Source organism: Vigna radiata, chromosome 7 (assembly GCF_000741045.1).
Source record: "Vigna radiata var. radiata cultivar VC1973A chromosome 7, Vradiata_ver6, whole genome shotgun sequence".
Lineage (NCBI taxonomy): Eukaryota > Viridiplantae > Streptophyta > Magnoliopsida > Fabales > Fabaceae > Vigna > Vigna radiata.
Genome location: NC_028357.1, coordinates 48,250,505 through 48,270,062, shown reverse-complemented (window position 1 = coordinate 48,270,062; position 19,558 = coordinate 48,250,505). Strand labels below are relative to the sequence as shown.

Here is a 19,558-nt window from a genome sequence, read left to right as displayed (position 1 = left end):
GTCACTCCTCTGCCAAATACCCACAAACCAAAAACATCTTCTTCTCCTTTCTATCCTCATTATTCAATCTCTTTTATACTGTCCATTAATCATGGCTGTTTTCACCTTCGAGGACCAAACCACCTCTCCTGTAGCTCCTGCTACCCTTTACCAAGCTCTTGTGAAAGACGCCGACAACATCGTCCCAAAGGCGGTTGATTCCTTCAAGAGTGTTGAAATCGTCGAGGGCAACGGTGGCCCCGGAACCATCAAGAAAATCAGTTTCCTTGAGGGTAAGATATACATCTTCACTTTTTTTCTGCATGTTTTCTCTGTCTGCATTGTAACACTATCTTGACACATGAACAGATGGGGAGACAAAGTTTGTGTTGCACAAAATAGAAACAATAGATGAGGCAAACTTGGGATACAGCTACAGCATTGTTGGAGGTGTTGCTTTGCCAGACACTGCAGAGAAGATCACAATCGACACTAAACTCAGTGATGGCCCCAACGGAGGATCACTTATAAAGCTGAGCATATCTTACCACAGCAAAGGAGATGCACCACCCAATGAAGATGAGCTCAAAGCTGGCAAGGCCAAGAGTGATGCTCTTTTCAAGGTCATCGAGGCTTACCTTTTGGCCAATGCTTGAATTCAACTAAATTGTTACCAACGACTTTCTTATATTATATACAGAGCTTTCCTATATATGGAGTGTGCTTGAGTTAATTTGGCTTATAGTGTAAGAGTGTTTCCTTATTTCCTTTGGACTCAGACTTGTCAGAGCTGACATTTTGTATCTCATTTCATCCATAATTATAATAAAGTAAAGCATAGCTGATATTTTGTTTCTGTTTTATTCTCTGTCATAGCAAATTTGCATGCAATTTAAAGCATAACGTCAGCATCAATTTGCGGTGGCAACTGATGAGGAACGTGCTCCATCTAATAGGCCAAGCATTTGGTTCCTTTGGTAAATGAAATATAATTTCATCTAAAGTATGAGCAACATAGTTGGAAGTAGGTTTGACATGGGACAACACAATCCGTCCAAACGGGATTTATTTCCTTTTTCTCCCCGACCACTTAGGAAAACAAAATTCCGTAAAATAAAATTTTACTTACCAAGTAAGATATTAATATGTGAAATTAATTAATAATTTAAATTTTTTATTACTGATTAATATTTTTATCAGTAAAATAGTTATCAAAACTTTTGTTTTGTCTTGTATCATGTCGAGGTAAAATCTGATAATGAATATGTTAGAAATATTTTTTTTAAAAAATTATCAATAAATCTTAAGGTAATTGATTCTTTTGAAAATTCATTAATAAATTTGTTGATAATTTAATTTTGAAAATCTACATATAAATTCATCCACAATTATATCTTTTTTAAATGTATATAGATAATTAAGTTGGTAAATTCATTGATTAAATGGAAGCTAATTTTCACAAGATGAGAAGGTGATGACAAAAACAATAGTAATAATGCCAATACTAACTAAGGAGGGTGGAAAGGATGAAAAAGTTGACGAGAAAAAAGAATATGAAAAAAAGAAAGAGAAGGAAGATGAAGAGATGAGGATAAAAGGCCAAAAATGATAAACATGTTAATGACAATGACAACAATAATAAACAGGGGAACATGGTGGAAGAGAAAAGGAGGAAAGACAAAAAGAAGAAGAAGAATAGTAGTGAGAAGGAAGAAGAAGACCAAAATTTATTGACAAATTTTAATAATAAAAAAATATATGTTGATAATTATTTATGGATATTTATTGATGAATAATTAATAGATTTTTTTGTTAGTAATTATTAATGGATAATTACTTGCAAATTTATTGAATACGATTGAAAATTATGCATCTTCTAAAGTTTCAATCATCTATGATAAGTAAAAGAATAGATGATGATGACTATACAGTGGACTCTAGCTTTATGATTTTAGTTACCCTTAATCTAAAGATAATTTAAGCTAGTGTTTGTTGTAGAGTATTATGAGGTGTAAATAAATTCTTGCTTTAGAGAGTTCAAGTGTACTTATGATCAAAGAATTTGAAAGTATTTTTTATGTCTTGTATAAATTTTTACACAATGCTATTCTTTAGTTGTCTTTTGACAATAACTATAGTTTTTTCTACATATTTAGAATTTTGAAGTTAGGATGAATCGATTAAAAAACATACAATTTTTTTCATTCAGTGATATTAGAATTTATAAATTGCAAATATCATCAATAATAATAATAATAATAATAATAATAATAATAAATTTTGTATCTATATATAGAGAGGATAAACCTTTTTATGTTTTTTTTCCTTTTCAATTTTATCCTCTTAATTATTTTTTTAAAATCTAAATAATTATTCATAATAAAAAAATTATTTTCAATTTTATTATTTTAGTATTTACTTTTTTAATTCAAATACTTACTCATTATAAAAAAAATTATTTACATTTTTCAATTTTTAGTCACCACTTTTCAAATTTAAATAATTTCCCGTTATATATATATATATATATATATATATATATATAATTCATATTTCTATTTCATCCTTTATAATATGATTCTTATTAATTTTTTGAGAATCGTTATTTTAAAAATTTTATAATAAAACTGCTAACATGTTTATTTATTATTTTTTTAGTTTCTACTGTAGTATTCATACTACTCCTAATATATATTTTTTTTATTTCATCTAGATATTTTCCACTATTGGAATTTCATTCTTAACATTAGATTATTTTATATTTGACATTATAAAAATGATTTAAAAATTATATTTTAGCTTCTTTAAATTATTGATATATATTGTCATAGTTAATATATTTGACTATCTATTATATTCTGTTAGTAAATTATAAATCTAATTTTTAACAAATTTTTCCATTAATAAATTGAGCGGATAAATTTTTGTTTAGTTTGATGAAATTTTTTATATATTAATAAAACACGAGTGGGAAGAAAAATAATGAGGAGAAGGAGAAGATGAAAGAAGAGGAAAAACAGTCTGTGGTCTTTGATATAATAGTTAAAGTCTTTTAACACTAATTAATATCTGATTATAACTGCTAAAAAATGAAATTTATAATTAAAATAATACTTGATATTTATCTAATTTATATAACATAAAATAAATAAATAAAACATAAATATTATAAAGAGTTTCCTTTTGCAGAGTGATCAACAAACTGAGGTAACAATTGAGACGTTAATTCCTTGTAAATAATAGGGAGAATGATATTTTGACAACACTTTTTGATAATTTTTTTGACAACGGAACACGTGTCATCATTTTATTGATTTATTTGAATTTATGTTTAAAAAATATTTAAAACAGACCAATCACAAGTTATAACGTTGTCAAAAAGTTGTTAAAAAAAGTTTTTTCTATTTTGACACCATTTTGACACTGCACACGTGTCAAAATGTGGTTGGACAATTTCAAATTAAAAAAAAGAAACTTTGATTTTTTTCTTCCAAATATATCATTGTTTCAGCTATTTTTAATTTGAAATCGTCCAACCACATTCTGATACGTATGCAGTGTTAAAATGGTATAAAAAAATCATTTTCCTTCCAAATAATAGTGTCATAAAAATATGCTTTTGAAGGTAATGGTGGTATTGACAACTTGGATGTGGGGTCGCAATGGGAGAATAAACGAATATACTACCAACACATATGTCCAATTTAAACTAAAATTCAACTTTCTATATTTAAAAAATATCTTAATAATTTCTTATTCAAAATCAAAACTATTTTAGTATAAATCAATTTAACTTTCCAAAAATTGGAAAACTGTGACTTCAATATAATTCAATAACCTATAATCAATTCAATCTATTTGAATTTCAACCAATCCCATTAAAAATAAATAAAACATAAAGATATAACATAACATTTTAAATTATACTTAAATTTTATCAACTTCACATAACATTAATATCTTAGTTAAAATTGCATAATTCAACTACAATCAGTAACACAACAAAAGGTTTTCACATGTTATTTTAAAATTTTCATATTTTATTGTAAATTAAACATAATTGTAAAAGACGTAAATTTATGTCAATTACAATATAAAATCTTTATATTTTTTTCTAAATAAAATTTTATACTTTTCTTTTTCTCTTCGTTCTTCTTTATCTCGTAAACCTAAAATTACATAAACATAAAACATATGTATAAACTAACATTTAGGGAAGAATGTATAATGGAATTGCAAAAATCAAGATTTTGGTAACAAAATCGAGAAACACCAATTTTTTTCACCAGTGAGAAATGGAGCGCAGATTTTGAAAAACTCAATATTTACTCTTGTTATTATGTTTGTCTTTTGAGTCAAACATAAATAAATGTGATAAGTCAGTCTTTAATGAAATTAAACGAGCATATACTATGTTATAAAAAAGGTTTACTCAACATTTAATTTGAATGAAAAGTGTATTATAGTTATAATTATTTATCAAATTTAGTAATTTGTTAACTTTTCTTTTTCAAAAAAGTTTATTTCTTTTTAAAAATTGAGTTAATAACTTTTTTTTTCAAAATGTTTATTCTTTAAAAAGAGATTGAGTTAAGAGAATTAAAAAAAATATATATATAAATGATTTAGATGAAGTCATTTTTAATAAAAAAATCTACAATTAATTTTTTTTTCTCTAACAAATTTATTATAATTAAAGTTTTGTTAGATTAGGTAAAATATCTTTTAATTTGTAGCTTGGGAAAGAGAGAGAAAATCATTAAGGAACTCTAAAAGAATATCAAAATCCATACACTTTAAACTCCATTTTTCTAATACTTATGGGTAGTTTATTAATTTGAATTAATCTAAATAAATGTAACTCTTTAATTTCTTCAATGCAACCTTATTTTTACATGCAAGAACTAAAAATCTTTATTTGCATTAAAAAAAATTTTTGTATGAATTTTGTTTTTTCTGAACCAATAAAGGACTGATATGCTCAATCCCAAACGCCAAAACCTAACGAAGTGACCAATCAATTTGCAATCATATAGATACAAAATCTGGAGGGATTGGAAAGAATGAATTTGGTATCTATATCTAACCCAACCAATTTATCTTTCGGAATATAAATAAAAACAAACTTCCAAAACAATCATATCAAATTTAACATCAAATATAAAATTATTAATCAAAGTATTTCAAGTCCTAATTCATTACCTAATTAAATATGAATAATTAGTTTTTCTCTATATTTTTTTCTTTAGAAGAATTAAGGCTTAAATTATCATAAAAGAATATCATCAGATGGAAAAAAGCATCTTGCGTTCAAAAGATATTATCACTCACACACGTCATGACAAGTGTGGAACAGGTAACTATCAACTTACACAGTCGTCAGCAAGCAAGCCAGAATTAACCAAATTATAAATTTCAGATAATTTAATAACTTTTTTGTTATAACAAATTATTAATATTAGTAAATAATTAGAAGAAAAGTCAATGACCCTATATATTTTTTAAGAAAATAATAAGGATTATATATAAATAGTAGAAGATGATTTTAACATGTCATGTTATTAAAAAGGTTTAAATAATGTGTAGTTTGTATATAAAGTGAAGAATTTCCATCATACATTTTATAAATATTATAAATCAATTAGTTGTTTTTTTTATGAATGTGCAGATTAATTAAAAATAGATAAATAAATAGAAAGATACCTAATAATAACATCTTAAAATTTTAAAATGATATAATTTTCTTTTTAAGTTTTGAAAATAAAATAAAAAAACTAAAGAGTATTAGTCTCTAATTTTATTTTCTTTTCAATATTCAATTTTGGTAATACTCAATGTATTAATATTTAGTTATCATAAAAAAAAAAACAAATACGTGACACACCAGATTACCAAATAAATGAAAGATACAAATAAATACTATTTCCATCTCACGTTACATGAAGTTAATATGATTCTTTGTATTAAAATAATTAATGACTGAGTTAAAGTGGATGGTAAATGTAGCATTAATAGACATAATGATACTATTTTGAGAGAAATATTTCAATAATACATATACTTATGATTATTCTTAATATATAAAGAAGATAGTGTTTTCATAATTATTTATTGTCATTTGTAATGAGAACATTCTATTTTTTATTCAAAAAGTAATTATTTAATTATTTAATAAAAAATATAAATGTGTAATTTATTTTACTAAAAATAATTGTATAATCTTAAGAATAAAAATAATGATATAATTGATTTTTGTTTCTATAAATTATATTTTTATATAAAAAAATGTACACATGCGATCAGAAAAAGAAAACATGCATGTTCTTTAATTGATAGAGAAAAAATAAAATGGAAAATGGAAAATTGATATATAATAAAGAAGAAAATAATAGTGAAAAAGAAGAATGTTGTTGGGAAGACTTGAGAGTTAAATGATGTTAGAAAGGTTGAGGGTGAAGTGTGCAATCACTTGGAGACACTAAATAATAAAACCCTTTGTTTGCAGTTCACATTCGCACTCTCTTCCCTTCCTCACTTTCAAACTTAACCTAAACCCAAACTTGTCGTTTCTTCTTCAAATCACCATCGTTCCGCCTACCACTGCGTCAATGTCGGCCACTGGTGGCGCCGCCATCGCCGGTGGAAACCGAAACCGCAATCGCCATCTCGGTGAGAACCGTTTCTATAGTCCGCCGCCCTTGCGAAAACACAGAGAGAAGCAGGAACAGCAAAGGTCTTCGTTGTCCAGAACTTCCTCGGAGAACAGGCCCGGTTCCTCTTCCGATTGTTCGATTTCTTCTCGTGCCACATCGGATATGTCCAATTTGGATCGATTGTTGGAGCATATCACGCCCTTTGTTCCCGCCCAATATTTTCCCAAGGTAAAATCAGCGTATATTTCTCCTTTCTAGTTACTCCTTATTAAGGTGGAGGTGTTAAATTTACTTAATTTGAAGTGAAGTAGCAGCATTTGACCGTTTTATTTATTTAGTAAGTGAATGAATGAATAGGTAGGATGTTTGGTTAGTCAATGTAGACATATCATGAATGCCATATAAGTTTTGTAGTTTAGGTTTTGTAATTTATGGCTTGCGCTGAGGTGACCCTAGATTGATTGTTGCAAAACAAATTACTACAGTATGAAATGTTGTTTAGTTTGTTTCCAATGACGCACTGCTTATCTGGGTCTATTTGTTTGTTTGGGAATTAACAGACCAACTCCAGGAAATGGAAAACTAGGGAGGCTGAATTGCATCCTTATTTTGTGCTTGGAGACTTGTGGGAGTCTTTTAAGGAATGGAGTGCATATGGGGCTGGTGTTCCTATAGTGTTGAATGGGAGTGAATCTGTTACACAGTATTATAATGTCTCCTTATCTGCCATTCAGCTGTATATCGATCCTTCAAAACCCTCCACACGACTGAGGTATGTCCGTATAAAACATTTTGACACTAAATTGGATCTTAAATTTTTTACTGGATTCCTTTTTGTTTATAGATGTACCTTTCCATGGTTGGTGATTAATTAACTTCTATTATTAACTTTTGAATGTTCTTAAATCAGTAATTCTTTTAATTGTTGTCTTGTACAATTTACATTTGGTATGACTTGGTGAATTGAAACTGTTCATTTTAGATGCCAATGGAAGATTTTGTAATGCATTTCTATTATGAATGATGAGGAAATGGAGTTCCAATTACCCATTAAAACCTTGACGATATCAATTGGAGTCCTTTGATGCATGGATAAATATTAAAAGAAGGATTGATAGTCTTATTAAGAATCACATTGATATTCTTTCAAGTTTCTAACAACTTGAGGCAGAATTGAATGAGACTGAAGTAAAGTTTCACTTTTGTCTACAAATTGATGAATTAGTTCATGAATTAATGCCCATGTTTGCCCTGCATGAATTTTCTTATTTTAGTGTTTGATTTGTTAGTGCTGTATTTGCTTGTGTCGGGGTGGCTATAGTGAATAAAAATATGAATTCTGGATACATTATGTGACAAGGATATTATACAAATATGTGACAAGTATATTATACAAACAGATATAAGAATGCAGGATATTCTTCAAAATTAGAAGATATAACCTAGATAAACGAACTTGAGCTAAAAAAATACTTCACATAAATGCAAAATATATGTGAAGAGAGGTTGAGCATTTCCAATTAATACATAACTATATTGGAAGATGGTGATCATACTTTCTGACAATAATGCTTATGATTGTAGAAAAATTTACAAAGTCACAGTTGCCTATCTTTCCATTGAACATGTTACAAGATTACTTATTTTCCCCAAACTCAAGTTAGGATGTCAAAAAAGTCATTAGTCCTACTCACTAGAAGTTTGCGACATATTTTACCTACTGTTTACTGTATGAAGTCAAGTTCAGTCCTATTCTAAGAATTGGATTCATATCTCAAGAATATTAGTCGGTAGTTTTTCTTTCTTGAAAACAAAAGATACTTCTTGGATTCATATCTAGGAGGATCATGTCTGTATTCATATTGGACATGATATGGGTAAGACACCTAAGCTTTTCCATTGTTTAGGAGTATCTAGGCTTTGCATATAAGTATATATCAATAGTTTTGGCTTGGCTTCTGATTATTGTGCTATGGAGATGCCTTTGGCTAGGTAGAGAGAATATTCTCTCATTACTGGGTGTTGAAGGAAATATGAGGTGCTATGGAGATGCCATACATGCATAGTGCATGATTGAGTTGTCTAGGCCAAGTTATCAATGTCTGGTGGTTACATCAACTTGTCTACAATTTTATAATGGTTGAGTAAGCTGGTAACATATTTGCCAATCAGGAATGTGTGATCTATCTCTCTAAGAGACCTAAGAATTGAGCATATTACTCTATTGCCCATCACCTTCTGCAGCTCTATAAAACGTACTATTAGTAGTATTTTTACGTGTTATAACTTTGATGCTATTTTCTCCGGCTACTCATAGTAGCCTTCTGGGTGTCTACTACTAGTTGCTTATTTTAATTAATTACATTTAGCAAGTTGTAGACAATATTCAATATGATACGAATTTATCTTACAGTTTTATGCTCATAAACACAATCATTTAAATGGTAGGAATTCAGGTCAAGGAACCAAATCATTTTCCCTTTTTGCATGTGTCAATGATCTACCCTTTCCAGGACCAGTTTATCATTTTAGCTGAATTTAAAGACTTGGCACAGTATGATATGTATCATTGTCATTCTAATTTTCATCATTTTCCAGGAAACCCAGTCAAGAAAGTGATTCTGAATCAGCTAGAGAGACAAGTAGTGACAGCAGCAGTGGCTATTGTCATGAAAGAGGATCTAAGAGTGTTCATGGCAGTAGGAATCATCTTAATGTTTTGGATGCAAGCAATCATGCTTTGGAAAGGGTCTCACAAGGTAAACCTTTCATGGGTTCATCAAGTGATGAGACTGAGAGCTGCAACCCTCCTGGTCAGCTTATATTTGAATTCTTTGAGCATGAGTCACCTTATAATCGTGAGCCATTAGCAACCAAGGCAAGATGTTATCATTTGTTGGACTTACAGATTAGATTGTGTGTTTGTTTGGATAAATTTTTTCGTAGCACTTTTATCTAAATAAAATAAAAGGAAAGATGAAACTAACTTTTCGTGAGCTAAATTAGCTTGTGAATGATTTTGTTTCATTTTTTTCTTATTTTCTTCTGTAAGTGCTTATGGGAAAAAAATTTAACCAAATAGATCATACGTTTTTTTTATCCTAACAAGTATTCATATTGCTTGACTCAGATTTCTGATCTTGAACGACAATTTCCAGAGTTGAAAACATACTGGAGCTGTGATCTTTCCCCTGCAAGTTGGGTTTCATTTGCTTGGTATGTTTTTCTCATCCTCTTGGTCTTCTAATTATTGTGGTTGGACAATGCCTGTTGAAATTACTAATTTAAAATCATTTGTTGCTGTGTATTTTTAAAGGTACCCAATATACAGAATACCTACTGGTCCAACATTACAGAGCCTGAGTGCTTGCTTCCTGACATACCATTCCCTGTCAACAGCTCTGCAAAGTATGTCTTGTTGTCTGTATAATTTCTGTGTATGCTAAATGTTTGTAAATAGGCATCAACTATAACACGTGTAATCTCTGAATCAGGTTCAAATACTGATGGGCTACATAATCATTATTCAAGAGGTAGGGACATATCGAAGCTATCATTACCAATCTTCGGGCTTGCCTCACACAAGTTTAAAATTTCTGTCTGGGATCCTGACGGAGTTTCTGAATGTCAGAAAGCGAACTCTCTGTCGCGGGCTGCTGAAAACTGGCTTAGGCTATTGCGAGTCAATCATCCTGATTACAATTACTTCATGACTCATTATACATATTTGAGATGACCGGAGATTCTCTCAACAGAAGCAGCCCAACTTCCTAATACCAGTTTATGTAATCCCTGCCAGTATATTTGTGTTGTCCATTAAATTAACAGTTATTTTTATATGCTCACAAACGCCTGAATCACTTGTGTTTTCCTAAATAGAACACCAGGGTCACTGCTTCAGTAAGGGGAGAATAGGTATTGAAAACTATATACACCTTTCATATTGAAGGGTCTGCTTCTGATTTCATACGGATGCAAAAAAGAACATTATTAACAAAATTTAAGCTTTTTTTTTATGTCTGTTATTCTGATGATGGCTGAAAGACCCAAGTAATATACCACCTTATACATGTCTATTATAAATGATGCCAACATATTTGTCCCATAATAAACCTCTTTATGGTGTGTGGAATCTGTCATTGAAGTAAAAATCATGACAGGTAAAGATATTGGTAACATTATTTATATTCCATGCATGTACGTGTCTTCTCTAGTCTCCACAGCTTTCAAACTTGCCATATGATAACCTTTGCTAATGATTTCGTATGTTCTGACTACTACCAAATCTTGGGTCACTTGCAAGTAAAAGTAGGACTGAAGTTATCTAAACTACCTTTTAGTCCTAAGCAATTATGTTATATTCAAAAGGAGCATAGAATGAAGATCTTTCAAAATATTTAAGGTGTAAATTCTAATCAATTTTTGTCAATAATTGAAAGTGTATCATTTAAAATGATCTCTTATTGAACTAGCACTGTTGATTTTCTTGCTTTGATGTTCATTGGTAATCAAAGGGTTTTTCTTTCACCTCAAGTTGCGCATTCACAATTCAAAATTTTGGCCTTCAATTTTTTGTCTTTGTTTTCCATAATAGTTGGAGTAAACTTTAACTGCAATGCAGAAAGTTTTATAATTTCTATGTCTTCTTGCATGCACATTTTCTTTAGTTAGTTTCGTACACCTTTTTTTTTCCAATTTGTTGTATATCCTAAACATAAATTATAGTTTATCACGTAATTTTTTTTTTTCTTTTTTACATCAACTTATCATGACCCAAATAGAGGTTTTTATTATGCAGACTATAGTAAAAGTATTTTGAATAACAATTTGAAAATTCAAATTACATTTAATATGCGAATTGATGAAACTTCCTCCATCCAGCAGTTACCTCAAAGGTATATAAGTAGGACTTGGGTATTTTGCAAACATCAAGGTTTCAAAAAGTTGTAAGAAACAACAGTAAACATAAGAATCTTATGAAAGATGTCAACCAGATTATTAGTATAAATTTGTACCAATATATTTTGCATCATAAATATTCTAAATCCAAAGTTTAATATTATTACATGAATCATTTAAGAGTAGTTTTGATATACTTCCCACGCTCGAAATTATTATGGTAAACTGTTGCCGTATATACATGACGCTTTAAAAAATTTAATTGAGTTGCCCGTTTTACTAACTCAAAATGTGAGACTATAGAAATATATCTAAATTCAAGCTAAAAAGAAGAATAATATTACTTTAAAAATTGATTTTACAGACTATAGAATTAAATTATGTTCAAACTCAAAATTTTAAGATATATAACGACGAACACAAGATTTCTACAGTCCTATAATCTTCCCTTAAGTTGTGCAAATGACAAGAAAAACAGAGAAGATTTAAAAAAAATAAAATAAACTATCCTTGTGCACATTGTCTATATAGAAAATGTTCTAGAATAACAATATTTTATGCTTGAAGAGTGCAAGGATTATCTACGAATATAGTTACTTCAGATATTTTGTTGTTGTTGTGGCTCTTATGGGGAATTTTTATAGTTCATAAACTGAAGTTAAGAGAACAATTTATGGACACACAGATAGAAGTAGTTTTATATTATTTTATAATCCAATCACAAATTATCATAAATGTTACATTTGTTGATTTTTAAAATAATTATCTTAAATTTTTTTAATTAATCAATGGTATAATAAAGTTGCATATGGATTTTTTTTTATTTTACGGAATCTATTTAAATTTCCAACATAGTATTATCACAATCTACAAGGTACTTTTAGAAAAGAGTTAATGTTATGTTTTATAAATAACTATGTGGATATCAGTCATCAACAAGCTCTCGTAGCTCAGTTGGTTAGAGCACCCGTTTAGTAAGCGGGAGGTCTTGAGTTCGACTCTCAACGAGAGCAAATAAGCTTCCTGTCTCGAATATTTTTAAAATATGGCTTTTATCCTCTTTTTTTTACGTACACTTTTCTGTTTAATTTTTTTTGGGCTTTGGCCCAATTACGCTACCATTAAATTTAAGATGTAAGATTTGTACAGAATTTATTTATGACTTAACAACGTAAAATCCTCAATATAACAAATAAAATTTGGTTAACTTTACTATGTCCCGTGCTTTATTTTTAAATTTTCACGGGTAAGAAGACTAATATCTTATTTAGATGTTTTGACCAAATTTTTTTCTTTAACGATTTTTACATAAAAATAAAATTATTTTTTCCACAAGTTAAAATCAATCGGTATACGTTATTTTTTGAAAAGAATATGTTCTATATTTTATTAAATTTTTTAACTTATAGAAAAATAAAATTTATGTTTCTATATGTTTCTCGTGTTGAAATCGTTAAAAAAAAACTTGTCCAAAAGAACTCTAAAGCTCTTTTTTTATTATTTTTTTTTTTTGGGTAGAATGACGCATTTATTTAGAGAAAGTATCTGTTTAAGCTTACTTTTTTTTTTTAACTATAAGTATTTTGATGGGAATATGCTTTCGTTTGTGTACTGTGAAACCACGCTTCTTTCATAGTGCAGTTTATTTAGTATATATCGAACAAAAAAGGTTAATTTTCTATATTAGTTATTTTAAAAATATATATTTTAATAGTTATGAAATGAATTAGTATATAAAATGATTTTGTTAATTAAAATTAAAGTAATTATAATACAATTAATACAAAAGTGAAAAGGACCCTAATTAATAAAATGAATTTAATTAGTATTAAAAGGGTATTATTTTGGATATGTTTATTGAATGAGGTGAACTACTAGGAAAAAGGGTATTATTTTTTGGATATGTTTATTTGAATTTTGGCGATGGGTCACTGTCTGCATAATATTTGAGTAATGAAGGGCAGAGTGATGGTAAAGAAAAGGAGATGGAATGGTCTTTGTTAAGGGACCCAAGTGAATGAGATAAAATGTGGTAAGATGAAGAAGTAAAAAAGAGTACTTCATTCATTCATTGCTACATATGTAACAAAAATAAATGTGTAATCATAGTACGTAACCTTCACACATCGTCCAATTATTTTGGCTTTAATTGTAACTTGGTTTTTGACTTTTAGCAATCATATTGTTCCATCACATGATCACCAAACACACACAAATAAACCTATCATGGAGAAAAGGACTCTCTCTATTTTCTTTACCAACATTATATTTTTTTCATTTTTAAGATTCTTTTCTTCTTTTTTTCAAAAGGGCACATAAAAAATTCAATATTTATATGTTGGGTAGAATATATGCAACTACAATATATGATATGTCAGGTGGATTTGCTTGTGCATTGAACATGTTTGAAAGAAAGGCGCAAACAAGATGCTGCGCTGACTCAACCTTGCACAGCTCTGTGGTGTTGCCCACAGTGACAACTTTTCCGCTTCATGGCTTCATCTATACCCCTCATTCCTATGGACAAAAAAAAGAAGCCTTATTTTTGGTTCAGTTTAGATCCAGTGAACAGCAAAATTGCTGATGATGAATAAGAATTTACTTTATATAGCTTCAAGATGATGTTTACTGGCAAACCTACAAAAGTCACCCTGTCTTTCCATCAACATATATGTTTGTCGGTGGATTCTATGCATATTTTAGCTGAGTTAATACAAAGCTCATGTTCAAATAATGCATATTGGAAAGAGTCATGCTTTTTTTTAAGTAGAAGAAACTTTGAGTGTAATTTATGCAGCAAGAATCTTTTTGTTCTGGAATTCTTCTGAAATGAATATGTATTGATTTAAGGTGTTTGTGGCCTACAAGAAGGTAAAAGTTGTACTAGTGTTGTTGAGACCACAGAAATGATGAGGCTATGATAAAAAAAAAACTGTCTTGTGAATGAAACATTTCCTGAATGCAGTGCAATAGTAGGCAATAGTAGGCTAGGTAGGTTGTTGAGTATGCATTCCTAATTGCTTCATGCAGAGGGAGTTAATTATATGAATGTGTACTTGCAGATAATGTCACATGAAAAAGAACCTAAGCAACTTCAAGAATAATGCTCTCTCATGCATTATTATCAAACACATGTGCTCTACTTGTAATTCTAAATTCATCACCAATATGAATATATGCCAAAGCCTCTGTTCCCCCACCTCCTATATACTCATTTTCTTCTTCTTTCTCTCTCTTTTTCTTATATATATATATATATATATATTCCCAATGATCTTCTATCATATCAACATGGCCATTAAAATAAGAGTTTTACTCACCATTTCTCACCCCCTACAATGCTTAATTCTTATTATTTTCACCATATTATATTTTCCAATACTTTTCTTTATATTTTTATTTTAGAGTTAAATATATTTTCAATTTCTTATATCACACTTTTTTATACTATATAATACAAATTACACTTGTATATTATTATTAAAGGAAAGAATAGATAAAAGATAACAATGAAAAACAAATCTTCTTGACATAAATATTGGAATTCAAGTGATATCAAGACCATGGTTTGGAGTATAATTATATAATAGTTTAGAAAATTAAAAATATTTGTAATTTTTTTTTTAATTACAAACAACTTGTTTATGTTTTTTTTTTAAGAATTCAAGTTATTTTTAGGCACAATATCTTTAGGTTTACTTTTAGGGTTATGCGGGTCTCTTAAACATTTATACATGTATACAGGGGCATCAAATACCTATGTAAATACTTTTGAATCATATTATATGCACTTTCATTTTTAGAAAAGATTTTCTTGGTTCTTAGACTAGAACTTTGATTCTTATTAAAGATTAACATCTTTATCACTAAATTGTAGCGTCGTCATCTTTATCTTACTTGTATTCTTTTTTTATTTATTTTTGTGTCTCTTGAAAATTTAAATTTAGAAAAGATCGTATTTTTTCTTGAATGGGATCGTATTTGAATCAATAATCATATCCTTAATAGTAAACACTTCACATATTAGAAACATCAAATTGGTGGTCAACACATTTGTGTGGATGTGTGTAATCAAAATGTATTTCGATTTATATAAAAATGTCAACATGTAACACCATTATTACTACCACACTGTTGGAAGAAATTCATGCATAAGTGATTGTGTTATACTATTGCGACAAAATCCTTTTATACCGATTAAAAAATGTTTTCTATTTCATTTTTATATATAGAAACATAGATATAGGAATTTTTCACTTTTTATACCTGTTACATAATAACCCGTATAAAAACCCATAATTAACATTTAATGTCGAGTAAAATGTCAAAATCTATTTTGGAAAAACAATTTCAGCATGGACAATTTTTTATATAATTTCTTTTTCAATAAAAGAGAACTTTAAATTTTACTATTAATAAGTAGAATTAGACTTGTATTTAAAGGTGATTGATTATTAATTAGTTTAAGAACAGTAGAGTGAGTTTGAAAGAAAGAGAAAAAAACAATATTATAGTCTGTATCTGGATGCCAACCCGCACGTTGTGAAGTTACGAAAGGAACTTGTCGTAGACGTAAACGTTTTGGCATAAGACTGTACACTCATAAAATCAAAGTCTCTCAATTTTTGTGTAGTAACGTACGAATGTGCAATGAAATGCTGTTTTCCTCTTTTGTAAGCTGTAACACACGTCACCAACCTCAACTCGCTTTGTCCTACTTACGTTCTATTTCTTTATTAAGATTTAGGGACACATCCAAAACGTGGTCGTTGCATCTAATAATAACATTAACAATCCTTTCCATCAATATTTTCTTTTCTTTTCCATGATTTTGGTCATGTGCTTTAGGTTGACTTCTTCATTTTCATTTTTTTCCCCTTCTTAATTAACAAATTAGGAATTTTTATGAAAGGAGAAACCACATCACCAAGTTAATGGTAATTAATAGAAATATATTACATTGGATTTTTCTTTAAAAGAAAATACTGGTTCAAGTTCTACAGCGTATTCGTTTTCAACTGTGTGATGCCTGAAATATACATACAATAAGTGTTTTGAACTAGTTTTAATACCTTTAGATGACATATAACAGTATTAACGTATGACCGCTACGATGTTATAATCTTTTAGATTATGTTTTATTATTTTATGTTTGTTCTAGCCAAAAAGAAATTAACCCTAGAACCTTTACTTTAGTAAGAAAGTATTACTTCTTATAACCACAAAGTCACGAGAACCCTACAAGAACAAGAAATCAAAAGTCGTTCCGTTACACTACTGCAAGGCTTGATTCGAAGATCCACTGCAAAACCTCATCTCTATCAACCTCACTCTCGCTGACAACAAACCACCACGAAGATCTGAAAAACAAAGCTAAAATCCACCATCAGACCAGATCTACTCACCAACAACAACCTCATCACTCACAGCTCCACAAGCCTCAAATCGTGAAAACCAAAAATAATTATTATATCAACTCGCATGACAGCGGCCGATCATTGCAACAAGGAAGCGAACCAACGTAAGCATGCGCGCCTCCTACGGTAATGAGCCACAAGGTTCTCCACGCCATCGTGAGAGAAGAAGCAATTCACCTGAGTTGGTTTTCTCCACCATTGCAAAACAAAAACAGAAAAAAAATTGATTTCCAATTTTATGGTTTTTCACATAAATTGGAATTTTCCATTTGTTTGGTCATGTTTGAAACTCACAAGACACACGAGAAGATTCAGCGAGCCAACGATGATTTTGCAAAGATTTAGTGTTGACTCATGAGAAAGATAAAGTATGTTTTTACCAATTTTTATTTAAAAAAACCATATTTCACAACACTAACATGTTCATTGAGCCAAATCATTTAAAAAGTCCAGAACCACGCGTTACATCATTATTTGTTTAATATTGTTTAACCAATTTAACAATAACCGCATTGCATCAATTTTTAAAAATTAAAAATTCAATTAAGACAAATGATATTTGCAATAAATAATATTATTTAGGAAATATATTTTTTTATATTTTCAACTAACTTTCATAATAAAACTATTTTTTTATAAAATATGTATAAAGAAAACTTTGATATAATATTATAAAATAATATACCAATTTTCATTAATATAATATAACTAAACACATCTATCAATAAATCTTTTATTCAAATTCACAACTAAAAATAACAACTACTAAAAAATAATAATGGATAACTAGAATATATAATGTTTACTTATAATTTAACCTAGTCAATTATCTTGTTTATGGAAATATTTTCAATCTACTGCATTCTCATAGATATTTTAAAACATTTTCAAACAAAAATTAAATTTTGAATATTTAAATATATATATATATATGGGAGGTTTATTAATTTACGTAAGGAAGTTTTTCAGTTGGTATATTTTAGCAAAGTATATTAAATTTTAGGTTACAAAAATGTCTAAACCAACTTTAAATTCAATGGTATTTTAATAATTTTAAAATATAATTTAAAATAAAAAAAAAGGTAGTTATTAAAAATCCTGATTGGTTTAAATGTTTTTTAAAATAAAAAATAAAATAAAAGGTATTTGTTTTTTAAAATTAAAAATAAAATAAAAGCTAATAACTTCGACCAATCAGAATTTTTAATAACTACCTTTTATATTTTTTATTTTAAATTAAATTTTAAAATTATTAAAATACCCTGGTTTTCTTTTTTTAACAAGGACATTTTTGTAACCTAAAACTTAGTACACTTTACTAAACTGTACCGACTGAAAAATCCCCTTATGTAAATTAGCAAACTCACACACAGTAATTTTTTATGTCCTAACATGTTTTTTTGTGTGTAAAAGATTATTTTAATTAAAATTTGTTATAATTATATTGATTGAGAGTAATTATAAAAACATATTAAAAATAATATTTAGTTACACTGTTAGTTCATTCATGATACCTCTAAAATTAGTAAATAATTAAAATTTCAAGAATTCGAGTCGAGCATTATATAAAGATAACAAAAGGAGCATGAAAAACAATAATTAAGAGAAAGTCAACAAAAATAACTTCTGCAATTTTATCTATTTTTTTCAACTGAAATGATTTTGATAATGCGATAATATTGTTGATAAAAGATAAAATTTTGGCAAATATTTCTTTAGATAAGTGTGTTGATGTTTTTAAATGATTATTTAATGTATAATATAAATCATTCGTCAAACAACGTAAGGTCAATCGACAAAAATACTTAGTCATACCTAAGATGGTTGATTAATATCTAATTGACAAAATTAATCAACTTAAAAGTAGTTTACCATAATTCAACTAAATAATAACAATTAAGATATTATTAGACTACAATTATATTGGTAATAAGAAAAAGTCTAATATAAATATAGGATTTGAATAAGTATTCTATTATAATATTTAATAATCATTTACTCAAATATCTATTAATTTAAGTATCCAAATGTCTTGTATAAATAATTCTTCAACATTAATGTATTAACACAAAATTATCATTTATATTGGGATATGATATTGATTTGTTAATAAACATTGTAAATTTTAAAGCGATAACATTTTAGTAATTAAAACAATAAATATGACATTGACCGATGTAAATTTTGATGCAAATGATTTATTATTTCGACTAATCATTCAATCGATAGTGTTTCAAATAGATAATATTATCTTAAAAGATTCAGTATCATTTCTTCTATTAAACTAATGGTAATAGAGTGATAAAAATTACATCTAACGTTAAAAAAAATTAAAACTATTAAACATAGGTGGATAAAATAAAAAAGTATTTAAGAAACTTTAAATATCTTATTCCACATACTTCTATTTAATGGAGAAAATAACACTTTATTAAGAAAAACAAAGAAACAGTTATTTTATAGAGAAAAATATTAACATTTTAATTATAAATAAAGAAATATCCAATGATATTTTGTATAAAAATGTTAATATTTTTAAAATCTAAAAAAAATCCGTAAAATTAAGAAATTAATAATTTTATAATTTATTTAGTCGAACTTTAAATAAAG

General features: G+C 28.1%; 2 protein-coding genes and 1 non-coding gene across 3 annotated transcripts; all 3 read left to right on the top strand.

Annotated features, from left to right (window-relative positions):
- Positions 1–842, top strand: LOC106768207 (pathogenesis-related protein 2-like). Its single transcript, XM_014653205.2, has 2 exons — positions 1–272; positions 349–842. Exons 1-2 carry the CDS (start codon positions 92–94, stop codon positions 633–635), a joined length of 468 nt encoding a protein of 155 aa, XP_014508691.1. The 5' UTR covers positions 1–91; the 3' UTR covers positions 636–842.
- Positions 843–6,417: 5,575 nt separating this feature from the next.
- LOC106768206 lies at positions 6,418–10,657 on the top strand. The gene is made up of 6 exons (XM_014653204.2): positions 6,418–6,860; positions 7,193–7,404; positions 9,231–9,510; positions 9,763–9,848; positions 9,949–10,040; positions 10,127–10,657. Exons 1-6 carry the CDS (start codon positions 6,588–6,590, stop codon positions 10,366–10,368), a joined length of 1,185 nt encoding a protein of 394 aa, XP_014508690.1. The 5' UTR covers positions 6,418–6,587; the 3' UTR covers positions 10,369–10,657.
- A 1,813-nt stretch (positions 10,658–12,470) lies between these two features.
- TRNAT-AGU lies at positions 12,471–12,544 on the top strand. Its single transcript has one exon. It is a non-coding gene; the product is annotated as a tRNA-Thr (tRNA).
- Positions 12,545–19,558: the final 7,014 nt, after the last annotated feature.

Coding starts and splice junctions, on each gene's coding strand:
- LOC106768207 (XM_014653205.2), top strand. CDS start 92: ATGGCTGTTTTCACCTTCGAGGACCAAACCACCTCTCCTGTAGCTCCT. Junction 273..348: donor GAAAATCAGTTTCCTTGAGG/GTAAGATATACA, acceptor ACACATGAACAG/ATGGGGAGACAAAGTTTGTG.
- LOC106768206 (XM_014653204.2), top strand. CDS start 6,588: ATGTCGGCCACTGGTGGCGCCGCCATCGCCGGTGGAAACCGAAACCGC. Junction 6,861..7,192: donor CCGCCCAATATTTTCCCAAG/GTAAAATCAGCG, acceptor GGGAATTAACAG/ACCAACTCCAGGAAATGGAA. Junction 9,849..9,948: donor AGTTGGGTTTCATTTGCTTG/GTATGTTTTTCT, acceptor GTATTTTTAAAG/GTACCCAATATACAGAATAC.